The sequence below is a fragment of the Cetorhinus maximus genome, chromosome 4, assembly GCF_964194155.1.
Source record: "Cetorhinus maximus chromosome 4, sCetMax3.hap1.1, whole genome shotgun sequence".
Lineage (NCBI taxonomy): Eukaryota > Metazoa > Chordata > Chondrichthyes > Lamniformes > Cetorhinidae > Cetorhinus > Cetorhinus maximus.
The window spans coordinates 91,044,477-91,070,183 of record NC_135882.1 but is presented as its reverse complement, the minus strand read 5'-3'; the positions used below and the strand labels follow the sequence as shown (position 1 = coordinate 91,070,183).

Here is a 25,707-nt window from a genome sequence, read left to right as displayed (position 1 = left end):
GGGTGAGGTGAATTTGGTACTTCCTGCTTAAAAGAGTGGTAGATGCAGAAGCCTTCATCACTTTAAAAAAAACACCTGGATATACACTTAAGGTGCTATGACACACAAGGCTATGGACCAAGAGCTGGAGGGTAGGAGACTGGATAACTCCTTTACAGCCAGCACAGACACTGTGCTGAGTGGCCTCCTTCTCTGGTGTAAATCTTTCTATGTTCTATGTTTTGCTGTTCCATTTGACTCTTAATTTGTTTCAACATGCTTAACACTGATTTTGGGTAGCAAAAAACAAAATGCTCTATTCTTCAATGGTGATATGCCTGACCTTGAACAGAAATTCACCAAATGACCATGATTTTAGCTATTTAATGTCACGCTCTGAATTGTTTATGAAAATGCAGTGTTTTTCTAAAATTCCATGGGGTTACTTCTTTTGGAGATCAGCAGAAAGCTTGAAAAAAACATTTATGCACTTACTCTGGGGGTGTTGCTATAGTAATGGTAGAAGAATCCCTGTGGAATTTCAGGACTTTCCTGTTCAGTTAGCTTGCTAGATTGTTCATAATTTATAAACCGATGCTTACCTCCTAAAACCCATGGCCTATGCCACCCAGAAGAACAAGGGCAGCAGTACATGGGAACACCATCAGCTCCAAGTTCCACACCATCCTGAATTGGACATATACAGTATCGTCACTCTTTTATTGCTTTTGGGGTCAAAATCTAGCAGTATTGTGGGAGTACCTTCAAATGAACTACAACAATTCAAGTAGAACTACCTTCTCAAGGAAACTAATGATAGACACAACGTCCACCCAGAGGATTTTTTTAAATATAAATGTAGTTTCTGGAATTCTTAACATTTTTTAGAAAGATTTGCGGTCATTGCTGCACTAAATTTTGACTTTCATATACTCAAATGCACCAAATTGGTAACAGTTGTCATACTTCCCGCTAGTACATCAAAAAAGGGAACTGAGAAAATGAACACTTGCTGATCTAAATATTACTGGAGCATAATGTACACGTTTTGGAGACAGATGTGTTTTACCCATTTGTTGCTACCTGATCAGCATAACAAAATGCAAACAGTGTTGAATGTAACTGAAGCGAGCCTACACTTGTCGCTGAGGAACATGGGTCATTGCACTGTCTTCCACCACCCCACCCTGTCCCTTGCCCCCATAAAAGGTTAATGTCAACAAGCTCCTTTACTTCATAGGCTCTGTGATTGCTGTTTTACCCTTCAATTTGAATTTAACTAAAATACTGGGCCTTTTAATGAAAAGTATATATAATTTCCCTCAGTGTTGCTTTTGAGTTTTGCACCTTTATAAATGCTTTTCCACCATTAGTCTGTACAGAGTATATTAGGTATGCTGTTTTAGGTAGATTACTGGGAGAAAGTCAATGATGTATAGCTACAGCTGCCTGCGTTGGCTTGGTTCCAACGATGTTGTTATTGCATGGCTAGATAGCATTCTGGCTTTGACAAGAAAACCGACAGTGGAATCTTGTGGAGGTGACAGGGTGCCGGCCGTTGGCGGCAGGGACAGCGAGACTCGTGCGCCCCCTCCTCCTTCCCCCCCCCCCCCCCCCCCCCGCCCTCAAAGCTGTCTCCTTTCGAGAAGGTCTTCCCCTGGGATTGAGGGGACCCGGTTGGGGGGGTGGGTGTGGAAGTCTCACCTGCCAATTTGACAAGACAGCCTTTAAAGTAAGCACAAGCACCAAGAAGCCTTAACTCTTATATAAATCTTCAAAGTAGCACTCAGACCAAGCAATTCATCTTCCAATTTTTGATTAGCTGACCTGGGGGTGTAAGTATAATGGCTGTAGAAGAAAATGTGATTTAACGAGTTTGGTTTAGATTATAAACAAGTGAGTTAATTGTACTTTTAATATCTTTAACATAACTGACTATTCAAAATATTCATGTTCTTTGATTTTGGTTGAGTAAGGTTCTTTTGTTTTAAACAGTGAACATTGAGGCTTCATTCTTCTATTAAGTACCTGGGTTTTCGGATTCCTAAAAAAATTCGAAACCTATTACTGGTCTCTACTGAGATCATAACATACAATCGTGGTAACTCATTGATCAGCCCCACCTTTCCCCTGAACTGAGTAGTTGGATGATGTTGTATATGAAGAATTTGCAGTTGAATGTGCTAAGGACACTGCCAGTACCTATGGAATTATACCCACGCTTAATTAAGTACCTTCAGGAGTCGAATGGAGAAAGTTAGCAAAGCTAACAAAGCTTGGCAAACAATTTAATGATACCCGTTTTTATATAAATGTAAAAGAAAGGACATTGTAACAGTTTTTAATTAGGTCACGGTACATGCTAAGGCAAATGAGAAAACAATTGGGTGAACATGTTGTCGGCCTTGTTCAGAAAGGGAATATTGCAGCACTTGCACAGTCAAAATGAAATCCTGTTCAAAAGGTCTGTTCGCCAAAGTTCCTTTTTTAAAAAGAAACTAACCCATTGCGTCTAGCATTACAGTGCTCCTGGGTAAGCGTGGTTCACAACTACTCGCCCACAGTGTGCCTGACCACAATAATATGGCTGAAGTAGATAAACTGATGCATGAGTATAATGTTCCACCCCCACTCCCCCCCCCCCCCCCCCCCCCCCGCATTCCACAGAGCAGATTTTTGTTTCTATACCTTCACCTACTCTCGCAAAATTAGTTCTTCACTGTCTTTCATAGTTTTGAGAGATATATATGGGCTCACTCTTCAGTTACCTCAATGACTCACACACATCAACAAATTAATTTCTCTCCGGTTTGTACAACAGAATTATTCATGTCATAGAGGTTCCCATTTTGGATTTAACTGGTTCAGCATAATTTATTTGTATATTAAGATTTAAAGGATGCTGGTTATCTACCCTGTGCACAATCTTCCTCATTCTGTGTACATAAGGTCAAGGCTACATTAAAGTTCCTTCAGTTCTCTTTCTCGAATATTGTGACTGGGAAGTTTCTGTTTTCTGTTTCCTTACCCTACTCCTTATTTACAGTAGGTTTATGAATCAGCACAGTGCATTGAAAAGGACAGACCAGAATTTTATGCCCCCAATCCTCCAACAGAGGAGCATTTAGGGAGGCATCGCCCTTGGGCCAAATTGAGTCCCTTAAATGGCCAATTAATGAGCAAGTATCTCACTCATGGGTGTCCACCAACGATTCTAATGTCAGCTTGTGCCAGATTGATGTACTGCTCTATTTTTGTTTCTTATGGTCTCAACACTGCCTTGGGGATTCACTTCCTCTCTTTACATCAATCCATGAGGTGATGAAATGTGGCAGAAAGAAAATAAATTGTATTTATACACAATCTTTTCACACTCTTGGGACATCCTAAAGTCTTTGAGTTAATTAATTATTTTAAAAATATAGTCAGTATTATAATATATTCAATTGTGGCAGTCAGTTTACACAAGACAAGATTCCACAAATAACAATGAGGTAAGTGACCAGTTAATCTGTTTGTGATGCTGGTTGAGGGATAAAGGTTTGTTTGGGCACAGAAATTCAATAATGGTGTTATCCCTGTGCTGAAGTAGCTAATCTTCTGTAAGTCATTTACAGAATTGACTTCACTGTCTGAAATGGTGGGGTTTGGGGTGGGATCAGTTACAATAAAGCCGTACTTCTAGTCTAAAACAAATTGGTTTTCATGCTTAAGCACCAGAGTGTGCTATTCTATGTGAAGGAGCTTTCAACCACTATCAACTGCAGTGATAACGAGTTGACATTGCGGATGTGGAAAAGATTGCTGGGAAAGAGTTACATGGCAAAATTTATGTTCCCCCACCAGTGGGTTTGTAGGTGGGGGGACGGGGGGGTCTGTAAAATTCCTGGAATGGAGTTCCTGCTACCCAACCTGTCCGCCATTTTACGCGGAGCAGGCGAAGCCTAGGGTGGCCCACCCCTCCTTGCCCTAATTGAGGCCTTTTAAGTAGCCACTAATTGTCCATTTGGCCCCCATTGGCTCCTAGTCCCAGTTGGGCCTAAGAATCATGTCCAACATTTCGGACTGAACCTTTCATCGGAACAGGAATAGGGTAGTGATTAAGTGACTAAAGAGGTGATGGTGCAAGGCAAAAGAGGGTGATATTGGGACAAGTGAAGAAACAAAGGATTGGCCTAGGGGAACTGTAAATAGCAAGAGCAGAATTAATACCAGCAACTGCTGTCTGAAACAATGGGAACAGTAGTTATGATCTGAAATCGTTGAGCATAAAGTTGAGGCTAGAATGCTGTAAAGTAAAACTGGTTATCTGAACAGGACTGCTGTAATGAACATGCCCCACCAGAGTTTGAAACAAGCCATTGTTGCACCTGCTCAAAAAAGGCAATGCAACAAACATGGGTATATATGAATCCAATAATAACTGGCAAAATAATGTATTTGCTTAGTAGGAACAAACTTCAGGAGAACCTATATGAAAGTAATATAGTAAATGGCAATTAATACTGTTTCAGAAGGGGAGAACATCATGGCTGATTGATATTCTTGACATTTGAAGGGCATATGATAGAATGCAGTAGAGTTTGCAGAAAATCATCAATAAAGTGTTAACATGAAAACAAGCTTGGGTAAAATCTGGTAAAAGAGGGGCCAAAGTTGGAGTCTAATAATGAGAGTAATTCTAAGTTAGTAAAATGTACTGAATGTAATTTCTCAGGAATCATGACCGGGGTTCTTACTATGCTTAACGTACATAAGGCCTGGAATCAGAAATGCAATGCTAGCTGACTATAGTCACAGATGATACTGAATTAAAGGGAAAGTTCAGTCTGATGAAATGCCCAGAGAACTACAGAAAGACCTAGACAAAATTTAAGTGGGCAGAAATATAGAAAATTAAATTCAGTACAGATCTGTTCAACATATGGGAATAAAAAAATGCAGGGTGTAGCATATTTACTCTGACAAATGTAGACTTTCAGGAGGGAAACTGAAAGTGATCTGTGTATGAAAGCAGGTTTTGACCCTGCATCACCTAGGTGGTTGTTCCAAATTTCCACACCAGGAGTCCCCACTTCCCTGACTCGGCTGAGACCTGGAATAGAGTTGAACACTGGAACAGCAAGATAGAAAACACACAGTCAGCCGTATGGGTTGGGGCATTACAGTTACACCCGGGCAGACCTATCCTCCATTGTAAGCAGGTGCTGGATTTGCAAGGTGCATGGGACAGGTGGGTACCAGCAATGCACCTACATTGGCAGGAGTACTTAACTGTCCCCTAAAATTTGGTATCTTTTCTATGGTGCCACAAACTTCTGTAGGGTCAGCATTGGAGGACATTGGCATACATGATTCTGACATAACTAGCTGGGCTGTTTTCAAGGGCTTTCAGTGCCTAAAATCTCTCATTCAGTCTTATTAACATTATTGCACACCAGTTCTTCCTATGAGATTTGCACTGGGAATTAAATTTTATTCAATTTCCAGAAACTACATATATAATGCAAAGTTTTATTAGATATTTGTAATATTTGATGCTGCAACATGCAACAATCTAACTCCTAAAATGTATTGTATTCTATTGTAGATTGCAGAGGGAATGGCATTTATTGAAAGAAAAAATTACATCCATCGAGATCTTAGAGCAGCTAATGTTTTGGTATCAGAAAATCTGATGTGTAAAATCGCTGATTTTGGCCTTGCTCGGATAATTGAAGATAATGAGTACACAGCCAAAGAAGGTACATTTCAACAGCCTGAGCTGAAAACTTGATGAGAATTTTACAAATGTTTAATTCCACAAACAGCTATGAACTTTAAATTAAGGTGGTTATTGATAAATGAAGCATAATTTAAGAAAGATGTTTTATTTCCTTGGTTATAATACAAAACTGGGAGATAGCTGACCTTTTGGTCCTTCAGGAATTTGAGGTGACCTTCCTTAACGTTCTCCTCTTCATCTGTTTTTGCCATTTCTGTCAAAATTACAATGTGTATACTACTAGTCCAGGGTTTAATGAGGCTAAAGCCTCCTTTACACTTTCCTGGCTCAGTGGATCTTAAAAGCCACGAGGGGATTTATCGTTCAGTTTATGTACAATCTCCGAGCTGCTATAAATTTCTTGTAATCATTGCTTCCAGACTCTTTCCAACTGATTCCTGTCAGATTCCTAAATGTTCACTGTGCATCATTAATCACAAGATCCAGAAAATCACTGGTAGAAATTGTTATATAATACAAGATAATAAAAACAGCAACTTCTGGAAAAACTCAGCAGGTCTGGCAGCATCTGTGAAGAGAGAAACAGAGTTAACATTTCAAGTCCATATGACTCTTCAGAGCTAAAGGGAATAGAAAAGTGATGAATTTATACTGTTTGAGGGGTTAGAGCAGGTGGAGCAAAACAGAGGGTCAGGGATACGTGGGAGCTCAGGATATTGACAAAGATGTCATGGACACAAGACAAAAGGAGTGTTAATGGCATTTTTAAAGACTAAAGGTGGTCCTGATATTGGCATTCCCTCAGGTGAAGCAGCGCTTCATTCGCACCTTCTTCAATTTGGCTACTGTATTCACTGCTCCCAATGCAGTCCCCTTTACATTGGGGGGACTAAATGCAGACTGGGTGACTGCTTTGCAGAACATCTTTGCTCAGCCTGCAAGCATGACCCAGACCTTCCTGTCGCTTACCAGTTCAACACACCATCTTGCTCTCATGCCCACATGTCTGTCCTTGGCCTGCTGCAATGTTCCCATGAAGCCCAATACAAACTGGAGGAACAGCACCTCACCTTCCGATTAGGCACTTTACAGCCTTCTGGACTTAACATGAGTTCAACAACTTCAGATCATGAACTCTCTCCTCCCTCTTCACCCTTTTTTTGATCCAATTTAAAAAAATTTTTTTTTTAATTTTAATTTTTTTTTTCTATTTATCCTTTTTAAAATCTATTTTCCCCAACCCACAGGGCCATCTGGCACTTGTTTCTTTATTTGGCTTTCACAGAACGCTGACCCTTGTTCTGCCGTTAGCACATTCTGCTATCTTACTATTATGCCTCTATCAGCACCTTCTTTAGTCTTTAACACTACCATTAACACCCCTTTTTATCCTTGTCCTTAACATGTTTGTCAATCTCTCCTGTGATCCCACCTATCCCTGACCTTCTATTTTGCTCCACCGCTCTTAAACAGTATAAAATTCAGCTCATTTCTACTTATCTTTAGCTCTGAAGAGTCATACGAACTCAAAACGTTAACTCTGTTTCTCTCTCTGCAGATGCTGCCAGACCTGCTGAGTTTATCCAACATTTTCTGTTCTTATTTCAGATTTTCAGCTTCTGTAATATTTTGCTTTCATATAAGAACCTTTATTAAACAAGCAACATTTTGTGGTGATGTCAGCTGATTTTAGTTGGTGACAAAACTGTTACAAATCGAGTTTTAGCTTAGTAGACATGGTATAAGGGCCAGGATTGTCTGGCCCTGCTGTGGCGGGACTCGCCTCAGGCAATGCGGCCACCCAGCCAAAGCCAATGGACTTTTGGCAGGACTGGACAATCCCGGCAGTGGGCAGACCAGAAAATCCTGCCCAAGAAAAATCTTTGTCTTGGAGTCATCCCATGAACCCTGGAGTGGTTAAGTATCTAGTGAAGTACTGGTAGCAGTCCATATCAGCACATTGTGATGCATGATGATCATGACTTGTTTTGTTGGAGAAACCATTCAGAGCTATAGAAGATGCCTGTATAGATTGATTCTCAATGAACTTACAAAACTTTGTTTTAGTACTCCAACAAGAATTCTAACTTGCCTTTTGAAAAATTAAGCATGATATTTATGTATCTCTGCTAGTTAAATGAAATATAATAAATGTGGAACAAAATCTCTTAATTTTAGTGGAAAACATGATGGACATGAGCATATGACTGTGCCTAATAGCTTAGAATGTGAGGTTGGAAGGTTGGAAATGCACTAACTCCGTTTGTGATCATTGGACCTATGATCTAATAAGATTTTATCTTTGGTTTTTAACTAGTCTGAAATACTAGAGCTGAGATGATGTTCCGGATGGGATAATTAAAGCTGCCCTGTTACTAAAGCATCGAGTCATATTTTGGACTGCCTCTAGGTTTTCAATGCTGGTGAAAGCATTCATAACATATTGGAAAATTTAACATCAACTTCTCTTGGACAGTATCACTAGCTCAAACATTGACTCTGTACAGAGCAGTTCATATATAGAATAACTTTCACTTAATTTTCTTCAACATGTGCCATTCTATTTATCAAAGGTAGGGAAATTTATCTTCTGTTCAAGAGGTTGGCTCTTATAGCAATAATGACCATGATCCAGGACCTCCTTGCCATAAAGGAAAACCATGGAGCCTAGAAAGAATTGGTTACAAAGTTATGGTAGGATGATAAAGTCGTGACAACATATCAGTAGAAAATTTTAATTTCTATTTAACTTTCACAGGCCCTGCTTGATTCCAACATCATCCTTTGACTATTCTACAGATTTTTTTGTTTTTCTTGTTTGTCAATCTGTTTCTTGGTTTCTTTTCCTGAGCTATATATGGGGAGGGAAGATGTGCTGCAATGTCATCATATTTATGCATAGCTGCTTAATATTTATTATCCTTGTACAATGTCATACTTCCATTTTTAACTATTTCTCACTTAGAAGGAAGTTGAGTTCTAAAAGGCAAACTGAAGTTTAAAAGATTATTTAAGAAATATATTTTGTTTCAGGAGCTAAATTTCCAATTAAATGGACAGCACCTGAAGCTATAAGCTATGGATCTTTCACAATTAAGTCAGACGTTTGGTCCTTTGGGATACTCTTGTATGAAATAGTCACATTTGGAAAAATTCCGTATCCAGGTAAGAACACCCACACCATACAGTTGCTGACCACTGTGGCATATTACAGCAGGCATTATTTGCTCCACATGACTGCCTCAACGGTGATATTAGACTTGGCTCTAAATATTTTCTTCAAAAGATCCTTCACCTTCCATTTTCTGCTTTCCTTTCAACTCTTGCTGCAATGTGACAGGACTCTGGTGCATTGTCCAAGTGGCCATGTAAAAGTCAAGAACAGAGTCTGCCTATTCAGCAGTGGAGGATATCATAGCAACTTCTTATCCTATTTTTGTCTAATATTCATAAATGCACACTTCCAACAGGGATCTGTCAATAGCAATCAGACTCTGATTCTCTTCTGCATTTCATCCTTGCTACTGAGGTTAATTGTAATACCCTAGATAACTCGACAGAGGCTGGGGAATCAAACTTGAGGATTAGCAGTATATCAGGGGGGGCACCTGTGACAAAGTTCTCATTTTAATTTATTTTAATTCTCATTTTAATAAAGTTTCCTCTCCTTCATCCCAATAATATGCCCCAACCTCATCAGAACAGTTGCACTAGATAAGAGTGACATTTAATCATTCATCACAACAGTTACCCTGAGTGAGATGCTACATTGATTTCTGACACAAATGCTGTTTGTTTTTTTATTTGGTGGAGCAATGATCGCTAGGAACATGTCAGAGGATAGTGGTGATTTAATTATTTTAATTGAAATTTTTTTAAAAACTGAGATTATCCAAGAAAACATTTTCTCTCTCTATTTAGGGATGTCTAACACAGAAGTTGTAAATGCTATTGGGCGTGGTTATCGCATGCCACGTCCTGAAGAATGCCCACAAGAGCTGTATGATGTCATGAAAGATTGTTGGAAAAATAAAGCTGAAGAACGGCCAACCTTTGAATATCTTAAAGAGCTGCTTGAGGACTTTTATACAGCAACAGAAGGCCAATACCAACAGCAGCCATAGAGAAATTTAAAGGAAATAAATCCATAACTAGTACAAGCTGTTAAATTGTGTGAAAGAGAGTCTTCCATTTGATTGACACCAGCTGTATATACCATAATTAGTGTGTAGACTAGTTGTTCTTACACTCTTGATTCTTGTTTTTTTTTTAAATTCTTATAACAACACATTTCATTTCTTTAAAAACATCACTTCAGTACCACTTTTTACTGGAATGAAAAAGCTGGTTTTTCACAAATTTTACAGTCATAATAACTGATATTTGACAGCTTTGATGAAGTGTTACTACATGAGATTTTTACTGTGTGTATGTGCAAAATGCAGAAAATTGTATATATAGATAATAGCAAAGTCTGCAATGTACTAACATTATACATAAACAAAATTGCACTGACTATAGTACAAAGGATTAAATGTTAATACATCATATCCTTTGCTTTAAGATATTTTATATTCATTATTTCATTTGGGTTTTGGGATTGATAACAGTACATCAAAATATGTATACAATTTATACACATTCCCACAAGTAATTAAAAAAACTATCTAGCACCACAGCTCCAGATTTAATACACTTCTTTTGAAGATTTGAATGAAACATTGGAATAAAACTCCATGAGCCTGAAATGAGTTGAACTCTAATTATGTTTATGCATTTTTCAACTCAGATTTTCCAGAAGTGGATTAACTTTGTGTAACCAGAAAATATTTCACTCTTCCTTTATTGTAAATGGTATTTTATTCCATGTATTTTGTATAATAAAAATTGATCATCTGTTTTAATGGAACTGTTAATGGATGTATACCCTATTTTGTAAAATGTGCAATAATTTGCTTTGATTTTTCTGTTTTCCCTTTGTGGGACGCAATATACAATAAATTATGAATTTGTAACATGGATGTTGATTTAGAATAAAGGCAATTATTACATTAGTATTTACAATATAATTCCTTGGCAAACTACAATTTTCCAAGGAACTTTGCCATCTAAAAATGGCAACTCAAATTTAGAAAGTCTGAAGTCCAAGGCAGACCAACAAAATTTTATAAAGTTTCCACTTTTCCACAGAGGACGAATAAGGAGGCTCAAATGAGTTGTTCCAGAGGTAAATCCCAAAGAGTTGACCCAGTGACAAACAAAATTCAAATCGCACTCTTTTTGGAGAATATAACAATTGCTGAATCATATACTTCAACAATAAGCAAAAGCAACAACTGCCAGCATACTAAAGTGAATTTGCAAGATAGATGTAGATTGTAAAATTATTTAAAATCTATAGCATTGCTTGCCAAAGGTTTGGAATGGTTAAGAAGAAAACTGACACCGTTCTAGCAGTTACCAAGCAATATGGTTATATTACTAATACAACTGGTACTATGAAAGGGGTTTCATTGTTAAAAGGTGAAGTTGAAAGAGGCTGGTGAGACAGTGAGAATTTGAATTTAGAGTAGCAGCTCAAACATAACAGTTAAAATTCCAGGTTATGACAGTTGTTTGAAGTTTCCCTCTGGGATTTTTAAATAGCCCTGCTTTACCAACTGCATCAGTCATAGCAGTAGAAAGCCCAATAAGGGAGGGGGCTGTTCTGGACCTAATATTCAGAAATGAGCCCAGGCAACAGGAAGGTGCATCAGTAGGGGAGCATTTTGGAGATAGTGACCATAAACTCAGTTACATTTGGGATAGTTACAAAAAAGGATAACATTGGGCCGGGAATAAAAGTTCTAAACTAGGGAAGGGCTAATTTTATTAAGGTGAGATACGATTTGGCCCAGGTGGACTGGGAGCAATTACTTGCAGATAAAACTCTGTCAGAGCAATGGGAGGCATTCATGGAAGAAATAGAGTACAGGGCAAATATGTTCCCATAAAGACAAAGTGGGGGACCAAGTCTGGAGAATCCTAGATGTCAAGGGCCATAAAGGTTAGGATTAAGAAAAAAAGGAGAAGCTTATGGCAGATACCAAGGGTTCAATATGGCAGAGTCTGTAGAGTATAAAAACTGCAGAAGGGAACTCAAAAAGGAAAGCTAAGAGAGTGTATGAGAAAGGTGGATAGGATAAAGGAAAACCCAAAGGAGTTTTTAAAAAAAATAAAGAGCAAGAGAATAACTAGGGAAAGAGTAGTACCAATTAGGGCCCATAGAGGTAATCGGTTTGTGGATCTGGAAGACGTGGGTGCGATCCTCAATGAATACTTTGTGTTGGTCTTCACAATGGAAAAGGACGATGCAAGTATAGACATCAGGGTGGAGGACTGAGATGTATCCCAGGCTGTTGAGGGAGGCAAGGGAAGATATCAGGGGCCCTGGCAGTAATTTTCAAACCCTCTGGCCAGAGGACTGGACGACTGCTAATGTTGTCCCATTATTAAAGAAGGGAGCAAGGGATAGACCAGGAAATTAGAGGCCAGTCTAACCCCAGTAGTAGGGAAGTTACTAGAAAGGATTCTGAGGCACCGAATATATCTGCACTTGGAAAGACATGGATTAATCAGCATGGATTTGTTAAGGAAAGGTTGTGTTTGACAAATTTGATCAAATTTTTTTGAGGAGGTAACCAGGAGTGTTGATGAGGGTAATGTATTTGATGTGGTCTACATGGACTTTAGCAAGGCTTTTGATAAGGTTCCTCATGGCAGACTGGTCAAGAAAGTAAGAGCCCATGGATATCCAAGGCAAAGTGGCATGTTGGATCCAAAATTGGCTGAGATGCAGGAAGCAGAGGGTGAATGTAGAGGGATGTGGGTAGACAGCTGTTTCTGTGATTGGAAGTCTGTTTCCAGTGGGGTGCTGCAGGGCTCAGTGCCGGGGCCCTTGCAGTTTGTAATGTACATAAATGATTTGGACTTAAATGTAAGCGGAACCCACACACCAACACGTAAAATGATGCACAGTGACGTCCCGACGTCACCGTGTGCCATTGCGATATTTTGGTGGGCGGGCACGCGATGATCTCTGATGTGCACCCACCATTAAATAATGGGCCACTTAAGACCCTTGAGACACCAATTGACAGCGATTTTTTAGGTGAGTAGGAGGCATTTGTATAAACGGGCAGGTGAGTAGGAGGCATTTGTATAAACCTCATCCACGGGCGGGATAAGAGTGTGCTCTGTCAAATATTTAGTTTGGAAAGTTACTGATACTTGCCTGTGTGATCTGCAATACTTCAAAACGCATACCGGCTGCTTGGACTGGACTCACAAACTTCAGGTCAGCACTCTGCAGTGAAGAATTGTTTTGGGGCCTGCAGGTTTCAGGAAGCCTTCCCTTAGCCTGGGAATGGGAGTTGAGCTCTTCACTGGAGGCACCGCCTGAGGAGAAAGAGAGGGCTAGAAGAGAGAGGAGGCCAGGACTGCACATTCAGCCTCCAGTGGAACCACCTTTGGGAGGAGTGGCGCAGGCATAAGGGGTGCAGGGGCAAGAGGTAGTCCAAGGCGGAAGGGGCCGCAGAAGACACCACTATCCTGCTGCCAGGGTATACAGACAATGAAGCAGCTACCTCAATATGTCTGAGGTGCAGTGCCAAAGGAAGCTCCATTTCTCAAGGGACATGGTCAACTATATCTGTCAGATGATTGCGCCCGAGATCTCTGTTAACTGTGTGGGTGGACACCCAATGCCAATGGCTCTAAAGGTCACAGCTGCCCTCAACTTCTATGCTTCTAGTTCCTTCCAGGGATCAGTGGGTGATCTTTGCGATGTCTCCCAATCAGCTGTCCACACTTGCGTCTAGCAGGTTACAGGCACTCTGTTCAGGCATGCATTAACCTTCATCCACTACCGTTGGGACCAGGCCAGGCAGACACAGTGAGCCAGAGGCTTCGCGGCCATTGCTGGCTTCCCCCACGTCCAGGGTGCTATAGACTGCACACATGTGGCCATCAAGGTGCCAGGTGAGCCCGGTGCCTTCGTCAACAGGAAGAGCTTCCACTCCATTAACGTGGAGATAGTGTGTGATCACAGGATGCAGATTCTACAAGTGTGTGCAAGGTACCCAGGCAGCTTCCATGACACCTACATCCTCAGACACTCCCAGGTGCCAGGACTCTTCAGTGCTCCAGCCCGGCTTGATGGATGGTTGCTGGGTTACAAGGGCTATCCCCTCAGAAGGTGACTCATGACGCCTCTCCGCCATCCAAGAACAGAAGCTGAGCAGCGGTACAATAGGAGCCACGCCTCCTTAAGAGCTGTGGTGGAAAGAGCTTCCGATGCCTGGACTGTTCAGGGGGTGCGCTCCAGTATCCCCCAGGTCATGTGTCACTGATAGTGGTTGCATGCTGCACTCTCCACAATCTTGCATTGGAAAGGGGGGACGCTGTGGACGAAGATGTAGTAGACACAGTGGCTACGGCTGCACATGATGAGTCCAGCAGTGAGCCCAAGGATGAGCACGCACAGGGAAATGCTGAGGGCGTAGACGCTGACCTGGGCATACTCCAGGGAGGCAGGGACACCTGGGAGGCTTCAATCCAATGAACCTTCAGCTAGCACACCACACATGGACCTCCAGGGCAAGCTTGGGCTACAGGCTCCATACTCAATACCTAAGTGCTAAATCTGCCTGGATAGGAACATTGGCTAAGGGCTTTGTTACTAAAGCTGAATGTTACACAAACCACTCATAACATTATTGGCAACCATCCACCTGCAGAAGGAAAGAGGCATCCTCAGCCATGGAACAGGTATGAATTTAATGGTATAACTAAGAAAACGAAATGACAAAGGTATTAAACACCACATCAACTCAAAGACCTCATTGCGGGCCACCACAAAAGCACCAATGATAAACCCGTGGTGTGCCTAAGGTGCCTTATGTTTACACTTTCAGGTGCTACGTCTTGATGCTGCCCCCTTGCCGGGACTGGCACCTGAGACAGCTGCTCACTCTGCTGTCCTGTTGGCCTCGATGACCTTGGCGGCCGTCCTCTGGCCTGGCCCTGCCTGGAAGGGAGATGCCAGTCCCACAGCTGGCACATCCCCAGTCGTTGCAACCTCATCAGATACAATAGTCACTGGCAGAGGGACGGAGGAGCTGCCACCCTCATCCGGAGTGCCCTGAGAGGAGCCCGCAGAGACGACAGGCAGCTGCTGTGCCAATGTGAGGTTGCTTCGGACCTCCCTGCTCACCATGGATGGATGAACACCGAGCTGGGAAACTTGATGCCCACACCATCTCCCACACTGGCACTGACCAGCTGAGGTCAATGCCAATGTGAGGACTTGCTGGTCCGAACCAATCAGGCAACCTGATTGGTCTCCTGGTGGAGCCTCTCCACGAGAGTCGCCACTCTCTCCATGGAAGATGCATGGCGCTCGGCCATGAGGCTCATTGCCTCAGCGATAGTCCATGTAGACTCCTCCACCACGGACACCAAGACAAGCATAGCCTCATGTATCTCCACCAGATGCTCCCGCACACCCCCTGTCCGCATTTCCTGCATTTGTTTCATCGTGGACGACTCCTGAGGCACATCATCAGCCATCGACTGAGCATGTGTCTGGTCCCCTGCAGTCCTCGGATTCCTGGCGCCATGGGCACTCTCTGTCTTCCCCAGCTCCTCCAGCGACTGTGAAGTGCCCTCACCGCTGTGCCCCGGGACACCAGCCGATGATCTAATTCCCACCGAGGTGCCAGTATCTGCGCTGGTGCCTGCCTGGCAGAGATGGTGTGATGCTGGTGAGTCCGAGACTTCAGTGCCCTCGGGTGTGAGAGGGGCTCCCGCTGCTCCTCCTCCCGGCCCTGCTCCACTGATGCTGAAAGGAAGAACAAGGACATTAGATCAGTTAATGTGGAGACAATGTCAATGTGTATCCATGTACCCCGGATTATTATGCACTCATCCTTCCATAAGCAATGGTCAAGCCATGTTGCAAACTTCAATCACTGAACATTCAGCACTGCCATGGCTATTGGGAGAACAATGGTGACCTCAATGTTGGGCAAACTACCTGCCCTTGGCACCCCAGCCTCACTGACACCAGTGGAACTGGGCGCATGGCGCCTCTCCAAGCGGCTGAGAATCGCCAACTAAGCCGGCCCTTCGCCAGCCCTCACCTGCTCAGCGGCATTATGTGCATTCTTCTCCTGAAAAGGAGAGAAAAACATTGATTAGTGCAACTTGTACCTGGACTCTCTTTGCGGACGGCCCACCCCAACCAGAGTGGGACATTGCAGGCCTCCAGTGCCTCCTCACCCTGCTGCTGCCGAACACTCTCACAGGCCTGTCTCAATACACCCCTGCCCCCCCGCACTTGTCCAAATGCTGCCTACATCACATTTGGCACCACATAGTTTAACCTTCCACAGCAAGGAGGTGCAAGCATGTGGAGCGCAGAGAGCAGCAGATGGTTGGGTGCCTCGTCACCTTGAAGCTCCCCTCCCAGTACGTCATCACCCTGACTTTGACATGTCCTGGAGTTCCAGCACTGGGCCTAGGTGCAGCTCCTCCAGATTGCTCCCAAAACAGTAATGTAGGTCTCAGTGTACCACATGCTGCGGGTGCAGAACCCATCTCTTCACCACCCTCTCAGGGTGACCTTGGCATGGGCAATACCTGCTGGCCCACCCAGCGAAGGACACATGTCGTCAATGATTCAATGCAGTCACTACACTCATACTTGGGGGGGTTGCCAGGGGGGAAAGCCTGCCTGCTGGGTTAAGTGACCAATGCCAACATGGTATTCACCCTTCCCAAGCGCAAGAGGTCATTGAAGCGCTTGCGTCACTGGATCCAGGTGTGCCGCACCACATCGTGGGAGCTCATGCCCTCTGCATCCTCCTCCCAGGCACGTTTGGTCATGTGATGGGGGGGGCCTCCTCCTCCCATCCTGGGGTACGAGGACCTCAAGGCAATCGTCCGAAAACGAGGGGCACAGCGCCCCCAACCTACCCTCCTGCCTGGAGCCCATCCAGTATCCATGTTTGGCAGCCTTTGAAATGCTGCAGCAGCTTTTTTAAACAGGCCGCGGGGTCGCCATTGGACCCAGCAGTCATTGCAGGCCCGCTGCCGCCCACCCACTCCCGCTGTCCTCAGGAGCCGCGGTTCATGCTGGGCGGGCCTTAATTGGCCCACCCATGTAAAATGGCAACGTAGGCCCGATCGTGGGTGGCACCCGCCAGGCAGAAAATTCTGCCCCAGGAGGATGTCAAGGGACTAGTCAGGTGGGCAGAGCAGTGGCAAATGGATTCAACCCAGAAAAATATGAGGTAATGCACTTGGGGAGGACTAACAAAGCAAGGGGTTACACTATGAATGGTAGGACCCTGGAAAGTACTGAAGATCAGAGGGATCTTGGTGTGCATATCCACAGATCCCTGAAGGTGGCAGGGCGGGTGGATAAGATGGTTAAGGTGGCATATGGGATACTTGCCATTATCAGCAGAGGGGTAGAATACAAGAGCAGGGCGGTTATCTGGAACTGTATAAAATGCTGGTTAGACCACAACTGGAGTACTGTGTGCAGCTCTGGTCACCACATTATAGGAAGGATGTGATTGCACTGGAGAGGGTGCAGAAGAGATTTACCAGGATGCTGCCTGGGCTGGAGGGTCTGAGCTATGAGGAAAGATTGGATAGGCTGGGGTTGTTTTCCTTGGAGCAGCGAAGGTAGAGAGGGGACCTGATAGAGGTGTATAAGATTATGAGGGGCATAGATAGGGTGGATAGGAAGGCACTTTTTCCATTAGTAGAGGGGTCAATAACCAGGGGGCAAAGATTTAAGGTAAGACGTAGAAGGCTAAGAGGGGAGTTGAGAAAGTTTTTCACCAAGAACGTGGTGAGAGTCTGGTACTCATTGCCTGAAAGGGTGGTTGAGTCAGAAACTTTCATAACATTTAAGAAGTATTTAGATATTCACTTGCATTTCCATAGCTTCCAGGGCTATTGACCAAGCACTGGAAAATGGGATTAGTGTAGCCAGATCTTTGTTGACCGGCGCAGACATGATGGGCTGAATGGCTTCCTTCTGTGCTGTAAACGTCTGAGTCTATGAGATGATAAACTCATGAAGTGGGGATTTTGAACAACTGCAACACAAAAATTTGGTAATGAGTTTATTTTCATGGGGGGAAAAAAAAGCAAACCCAAGCTCCCCCGTCCTTTTCCAACACAGAACACAGTTCTGCAAAGCAACTAGTGGAGGAGCCTCCCACTTGAAACAGGTGGAATCTGGTCAGAAGTGGGGATGATTGCTGATGATTACACAATGTTCAGTACCATTTGCAACTCCTAAGGTGCTGAAGCAGTCCATGCCCAAATGCAGCAAGACCTAGGCTACATTCAGGCTTGGGCTGATAAGTGGTAAGAAACATTTGCAACACACAAGTACCAGGTACTGACCATCTCCAACAGGAGAAAATCTATACATTTCCCCTTGGCATTACCATCATGGTAACATCATCCTGCAGGTTACCATTAATCAGAAACTGAACTGGATCAGCCATATAAAAACGGTGGCTACAAAAGCAGGTCAGGAGGCTGGGAATTCTGTGGTGAGTAACTCACCTGACTCCCCAAAACATGTCCACCATCTACAAGGCACAAGTCAGGAGTGCAATGGAGTAATCCAATCAGAAACTAGGGACCTCAATCTAAACAAAGGAAACTACTGGCAAATATTTAGGGAATGAATGTCTGCATTGCAACAGTTATACATTCACAGCAAGAAAAGCAGCTCAACCAAAGCTAACAAAAGAAATTAAGGGTAGTATTAGATCCAAAGGGGAGTCATATAGAGTTGCTAGAAATGGTAGCAAGCCTAAGTGTTGGGAGCAGTTTAGAATTCTGCAAAGGAGGATCAAGAGGGGAAAAATAGGAGTATGAGAGTAAACTTGCAAGGAACATAAAAGCAGGCTGTAAAAGTGTCTATAAATATGTAAAATGAAAAACATTAAGGAACCTATGTTTGTCTTCATTACAGTCTGAAACAGGAGAATTTATAATAGAGAACAAGGAAATGGCTGAATAATTAACAATTAACTACTTTAGTTCTGTTTTACAGAGGAAGATACAAATAACTTCCCAGAAATGCTAGGGAACCAAGAGTCTAGTGAGAAGGAGGAATTGAAGGAAATGAGTATTAAAAAAAAGTGCTGGAGAAATTAATGGAACTGAAAGCCGATAAATCCCCAGGGCCTGATAATCTACATCCAAGGGTACCAGAGGAGGCGGCTATGGAAATAGCGGATGTGTTGCTTGTCATCTTCCAAAATTCTGTAGATTTTAGAATAGTCCAGGCAGATTCGAGGGTGGAAAATGTAACCCCACTATTTAAAAAGGGAGGGAAGTAAAAAATAGGGAATTGCAGACTGGTTAGCCTACATCTGTAATAGAGAAAAGGTTGAGTCTATTGTAAAGGATGTGATAACAGGACACTTAGAAAATATCAGTGGGATTAGACAAAGTCAACATGGATTTATGAAAGAGAAATCATGTTTGACAAACCTACTGGAGTTTTTTTCGAAGATGTGACTAGCAGAATAGATAAGGGAGGTAGTTGCAGTGTATTTGGATTTTCAGGAAGCTTTTGATAAAGTCCCACATAAGAGGTTCATGTGTAAGATTAAATCACATGGAATTGGGGTAATATACTGGCATGGATTGAGAATTGGTTAGCAGGCAGGAAACAGAATAGGAATAAATGGGTGTTTTTTTTGGAGTGGCAGGCGGTGACTAGTGGGGTACTGCAGGGATCAGTGCTTGGGCCCCAGCTATTCACAATATATATCAATGATTCGGATGAGGGAACCAAATGTAATATTTCCAAGTTTGCTGAAACACGAACCTTGGTGGGAATGAGAGTGATGAGGTTGATGTTAAGAGGCTTCACGGCGATTTAGACAAGTTGAGTGAGTGGGCAAATACATGGCATATGCAGTATAATGTGGATAAATGTGAAGTTATCTACTTCTGCAGGAAAAACAGAATGGCAGAATATTATTTAAATGGTGATAGATTTGGAAATGTTGATGTACAAAGGAAGCTGGTTGTCCTTGTACACCAATCACTGAAAGCAAGCATGCAGGTGCAGCAAGCAGTTAAAAAGACAAATGGTATGTTGGCCTTTATTGTGAGGGGACTTGAGTACAGGAGCAAGGATGTCTTTCTGCAGCTGTAAAGGGCCTTGGTGAGACCACACCTGGAGTACTGTGTACAGATTTGGTCTCCTTACTCAAGAAAAGATATAATTGCCATAGAGGGAGTGCAGCAAAGGTTCACCAGACTGATTTCTGGGATGGCAGGATTGTTGTATGAGGGGAGATTGGGTCAACTAGGCCTGTATTCACTGGAGTTTAGAAGAATGAGAGGGGATCTCATTGAAACGTATAAAGTTCTGCCAGGGGTGGACAGACTGGATGCAGGGATATTTCCTCCGGCTGGGGGGCCTAGAACAAGGGGTCACAGTCTCAAGATACGGGGTAGACCATTTAGGACTGAGATGAGGAGAAACCTCTTCCCTGAAAGGATGGTGAACCTGTGGAATTCTCTACCACAGAAAGCTGTGGAGGTCAAGTCACTGAATGTACTTCAGGAGGAAATAGATAGATTTCTAGACTCTAAAGGCCTCAAGGGGTATGGGGAGAGAGTGGGACTATGGCGTTAAGATAGAAGATCAGCCATGATCATATTGAAAGGCAGAGCAGGCTTGAAGGGCCGAATGACTTACCCCTGCTCCTGTTTTCTATGTTTCCACTTGTCTACCTGCCCCCATAACCCTCAACTCTCTTGAAGGTCGAAAATCTGTCCCATTCAACCTTGAATACTTTCAATAACTCAGCCTCCACTGCTCTCTGTGGAAAAGAATTCAAAACACCAGCGACCCTCAGAAGGAAATTCCTTCTCACCTTCATCTGTACATAAGTTTAAATTCCTGTAACTGATTTTTTAAACATATGGTGGCAGCCGCAATCTCCAAACTAAGCTACATTTCCAAAAGTCATATTTTTGTCTTGTTTTGCAAGGTTAAAACAGAATTAAAAGTTGAGAGTTCTGTGTCTTCTGTCAATGCAAAGTTTATGCTAATTTTCAATGATGCAGTTGTGTTCAACTGGTCATTTATGTTAAGCAGTTTTAGAGAATACAGAAATGAGGGCACAGGTAGAGGAAAGGCCTGCCACCCAGTGCTTTATAACCAAGAAAATGAGTTTGGCACACAGTTCAAAACTGTCCCTCAACCCTAAACTCTCACATACTGGTTCAAGAGAGAGAAAGGCCTTCAGGTCAAAGGTTCACAACAGTCTGAAAAGGAACTCTTGCCAGCCATTGCCTACAGAGTATTGGGGAAAGGGGAAAACAAATTGTCCATAGCAGGCCTGTCCTGGAATACAAGTGACATCAGAAAGTGGAAAAGGCAAAATAAAAGCTGCACTCTTGTACCTCTGCATGGCGCTCGTGAACTGCCCTGTCTGGACATTGGCTGCCAGCCATCTGAGTTCTTTGCAGTCAGCAGCCATACTCAGGGAGTGTCCTGGCTACCTCGTGCTCCGGGCCATGTGTGACCTTGGAACTGTCCCTGCGCTTTATGATGTTCACACGTCATGTTCGGTTCCTCCCTCCTACCCAGCAGCTCACACACTGGCACCACATTCAACAAATCCACACAGTCAACACATTGCACAGGCAGTCAGTGGCAGGCACACTGCACACACACATCCACTTCTGCCAGAATCAATAGCACGTACATTCCCATTCTGTTGTTGTGTTTGAAAGTGTGATATTTCAAATACACCTTTGTAGTGGCAGCTATCAGAAACAAAATGAAAAGGGCAAAATTTCATAATCCCAAAGTCAGAATTCCGCCAAATGGCAGAAACTTGTCATCCCTGCAGCAGCTACACTGTCGAGGCCCCTCAGGATCATAAATGTTTCAAAAAGATCATCTCTCATTCTTCTAAACTATAATAAGACTCCAGGCCCATAGCTATATGGTTGACTTGTAACTGCCCTCTGAAATGGCCTGGAAGTCACTCTGTTATATTCAAGAATGCAGCTCACCACTATTTTCTCAAGGACAATTATGGATAGATAATATATGCTGGTTTTGTCAGTGATGCTCACATCTCAAATTATTTTTTAAAAAAAGCAATTTGCATTTCCCACACAAATTTTTATTGCTCAACATTTTTACAAAAGTAGCTTTACGGTTACTGTGAACATTGCACCCTCTACTGACACAAGATGAATTGAAAAAGGCTTCCAAAATGAATATGACATTCCTCAATTGAAATAGATTTTACAGAGACTGCTGCCCTCTGATGGCAGGCAGTGTTATATTATTCATAAAGAAATAGAAACTAATTGTTATAAGAATGTACATCCAGACTGCCCCATTTTGCTAAAAGCAAAACACTGCGGATGCTGGAATATGCGAACATGTGAAGTAAGAGTAGGCGGCCATTTGGCCCCTTGAACCTGCTCCACCATTTAATAAGATCATGGCTTATATGTTTGTGTTTCGAATTCCATATTCCCATCTACCCCTGATAACCTTTGATTTCCTTGCCTAAAAAGAATCTACCTACCTACGCCTTAAAAATATCCAAGACCCTGCCTCCACCACCTCCTGAGGCAGAGTGTTCCAAAGTTGTGCAAACCTCTGAGAAAAAATTTCTCCTTATCTCTGACCTAAAAGGGCGACCCCTAATTTTAAAACTGTGCTCCCTAGTTCTGGACTCACCCACAAGAGGAAACATCCTTTCGACGTCCACCTTGTCAAGACCATTCAGGATCTTAAATACTTCAGTCATCACCCCTCACTCTTCTAACTCCAGTGAAAACAAGCCCAGCCTGACTAACCTTCCTTCATAAGACAACCCACTTATTCCAGGTATCAATCTAGTAAACCTCCTCTGAACCACCTCTAAAGCATTTGCATCCTTAAATAAGGAGACCAAAACTTCACACAAAATCCAAGATGTGGTCTCACCAGTGCCCTGTATAATGGAAGCATAGCAGCCTTACTTTTATGTTCAATTCCTCTTCTAATAAAGGTTAGCATTCCATTAGCCATCTTGATTACATGCTGTACCTCCATACTAACTTTCTGTAACTCATGCACCAGAACACCCAGGTCCCTTTGAACCTTGGAATGCTGTTGTTCTCTGCTTAAGTAACACTCTGCTTTTTTGTTCTTCCTGCAAAAGCGAACAACTTTATGTTTTCCCACATTATATTCCAATTGCCAGATCTTTGTCCACTCACTCAACCTATCTATATCCATCTGCAACCTGCTTATGTCCTCTTCTAGTTTCCTACCTACCTTTGTGTCATCTGCAAGTTTAGCTACCATATCTTTGCTCACTTCATCTAAGTCATTGATATAAGCTGTAAAAGGTTTAGGCCCCAGCATAGACCCCTGCAGGACTGCACTCACCACATCCTCCCAATCAGAAAAAGATGCATTTATGCATACTGTCTGTTTTCTGCTAGTCAATCTTCTATCCATGACAATATGTTACTCCCTACACCACGAGTTTTTATTTTCCACAATAACTTTTGATGTGGCACCTTATCAAATGTGTTCTGGAAATCTAAATAGATTTAGAGGCCCCCCTTTATCCACAGCGCATGTGACTCCTTCAAAAAAAAACCTCCAATAAATTGGTTAAACATGATTTCTGTTTCACAAAACCATGCTGAGTCTTCCTGATTACCTTGAATTTCTCAAACTGCCCAGCTATAACTTCCTTAATGATCGATTCTAACACCTTCCCCACGACAGATGTCAGGCTAACTGGCCTATAGTTTCCTGTTCTCTGCTTCCCTCCCTTCTTGATTGGAGGAGTTATATTTGTTCCTTTCCAGTCTGATGGAACCCTCCAGAATCTAGGGAAATTTGGAAAATTAACACTAATGCATCGACGACCTCATTAGCCACCTGAGACCCTAGGATGTAGTCCATCAGGACCCAGAGACTTGCCAGCTTGCAGCTCCATCAATTTGCTCAGTACCACTTCCCAGTGATTGTAATTTCACCAAGTTCCTCTCTCCCCTCCACCTCCTGATTTAAAGCTATTGCTGGAATTTTTTTTTAATCCTCTATAGTGAAGACAGGAGCAAAATATTTGTTCATTTCATCTGCCATTTCCTTATTATCTATTAACTCCCCATTGGTCCTTGAGAGTGACAACACTCACTTCACCTACTCTTGTCCTTTTTAAATATCTGTAGAAACTCTTGTTATCTGTTTTTAGATTTCTCACTAGCTTCCTCTCCTGATTAACCTTTTAGTCATTCTCTGTTCTTTATATCCTGACCAATCATCTGTCCTGCCACTCACCTTTGCACAGTTATGTGCTTTTACTTTAAATTTGATGCTTTCCCTAACTTTAGTTAACCACGGATGGTGGGTCCTCCCCTTAGAATTTTTCTTTATTGTAGGAATGTACTTATTCTGAGTATTCTGAAATATCCCCTTAAATGTCTGCCACTGCTTCTCTATTGATCGATCCTTTAGCCTAATATTCCAGTTCACTTTAACTAGCTCAGCTCTCATGCCCACATAGTTGCCCTTATTTTAAGTTTAAAATAATAGTCTTTTTTTCCCACTCTTCTCCCTTTCAAACTGGATGTAAAGTTCAATCGTATTGTGGTCGCTGCTACCTGGGGGTGCCTTTACTCAGAGGTCATTAATTAATCCTATCACATTACACAATACCAAGTCTAATATAACCTGCTCTCTGGTTGGTTCCAGAACATGCTGCTCTAAGAAACTCTCTCAAAAGTATTCTGTAAACTCCTCATCCAGGGTGCTACTGCCAATCTGATTTTTCCAGTTTATATGTAGATTAAAATCACCCATGATCATTGCTGTCCTTTACAAGCATGCATTATTTCTTCTTGCATACTTTGTTCTACATTGTAGTTACTGTTAGGGGCCCTGTCGACTCCCACTAGTGACTTCTTTCCCCTGCTATTCTTCATTTCCACCCAAACCGATCTTAATCCTGATCTCCTGAACCAAGCGGATGACACAAAGATTGGCCGGGTGGTTAACAGTGAGGTTGAGTGTCTTGGGCTACAGGAAGATATAGACGGGATGGTCAAATGGGTAGATAAGTGGCAGATGGAATTTAACCTTGAAAAGTGTGAGGTGATACACTTTGGAAGGAGTAATTTGACAGGGAACTATTCAATAAACTGCATGACACTAGTAAATTCTGAGGAACAAAGGCACCTTGGCGTGTGTGTCCATAGATCTCTGAAGGCGGAGGGGCATGTTAGTGGGGTGGCGAAAAAGGCATATGGGACACTTGCCTTTATCAATCGAGGCATAGATTACAAAAGTAGGGAGGTCATGTTGGAGTTGTATAGAACCTTGGTGAGGCCACAGCTGGAGTACTGTGTGCAGTTCTGGTCGCCACATTATAGGAAGAATGTGATTGCACTGGAGGGGGTGCAGAGGAGATTCACCAGGATGTTCCCTGGGATGAAACATTTAAGTTATGAAGAGGTTGGATAGACTTGGGTTGTTTTCATCGGAGCAGAGAAGACTGAGGGGCGATCTGATCGAGGTGTATAAGATTATGAGGGGCATGGACAGGGTGAATAGGGAGCAGCTGTTCCCCTTAGTTGAAGAAGGGTCAGTCACAAGGGGGCATAAGTTCAAGGTGAGGGGCAAGAGGTTTAGGGGGGGATGTGAGGAAAAACTTTTTTACCCAGAGGGTGGTGACGGTCTGGAATGCACTGCCTGGGAGGGTGGTGGAGGCGGGTTGCCTCACATCCTTTAAAAAGTACCTGGATGAGCACTTGACACGTCATAACATTCAAGGCTATGGGCCAGGTGATGGTAAATGGGATTAGGTAGGTAGGTCAGGTGTTTCTCATGTGTCGGTGCAGACTCGATGGGCTGAAGGGCCTCTTCTGCACTGTGATTCTGT

At 42.8% G+C, this 25,707-nt stretch overlaps 1 protein-coding gene across 3 annotated transcripts in view; it reads left to right on the top strand.

Annotated features, from left to right (window-relative positions):
* lyn (LYN proto-oncogene, Src family tyrosine kinase) overlaps positions 1-10,723 on the top strand; it is a 104,617-nt gene extending 93,894 nt beyond the window's left edge. For all 3 annotated transcript variants that reach the window (XM_078540492.1, XM_078540491.1, XM_078540490.1), the window contains 3 exons: positions 5,570-5,723; positions 8,738-8,869; positions 9,626-10,723. In XM_078540492.1, coding sequence (XP_078396618.1) covers positions 5,570-5,723; positions 8,738-8,869; positions 9,626-9,828 — 489 coding nt within the window. In that variant the 3' untranslated portion in view covers positions 9,829-10,723. The remainder of the gene's footprint in view (positions 1-5,569; positions 5,724-8,737; positions 8,870-9,625) is intronic.
* Positions 10,724-25,707: the final 14,984 nt, after the last annotated feature.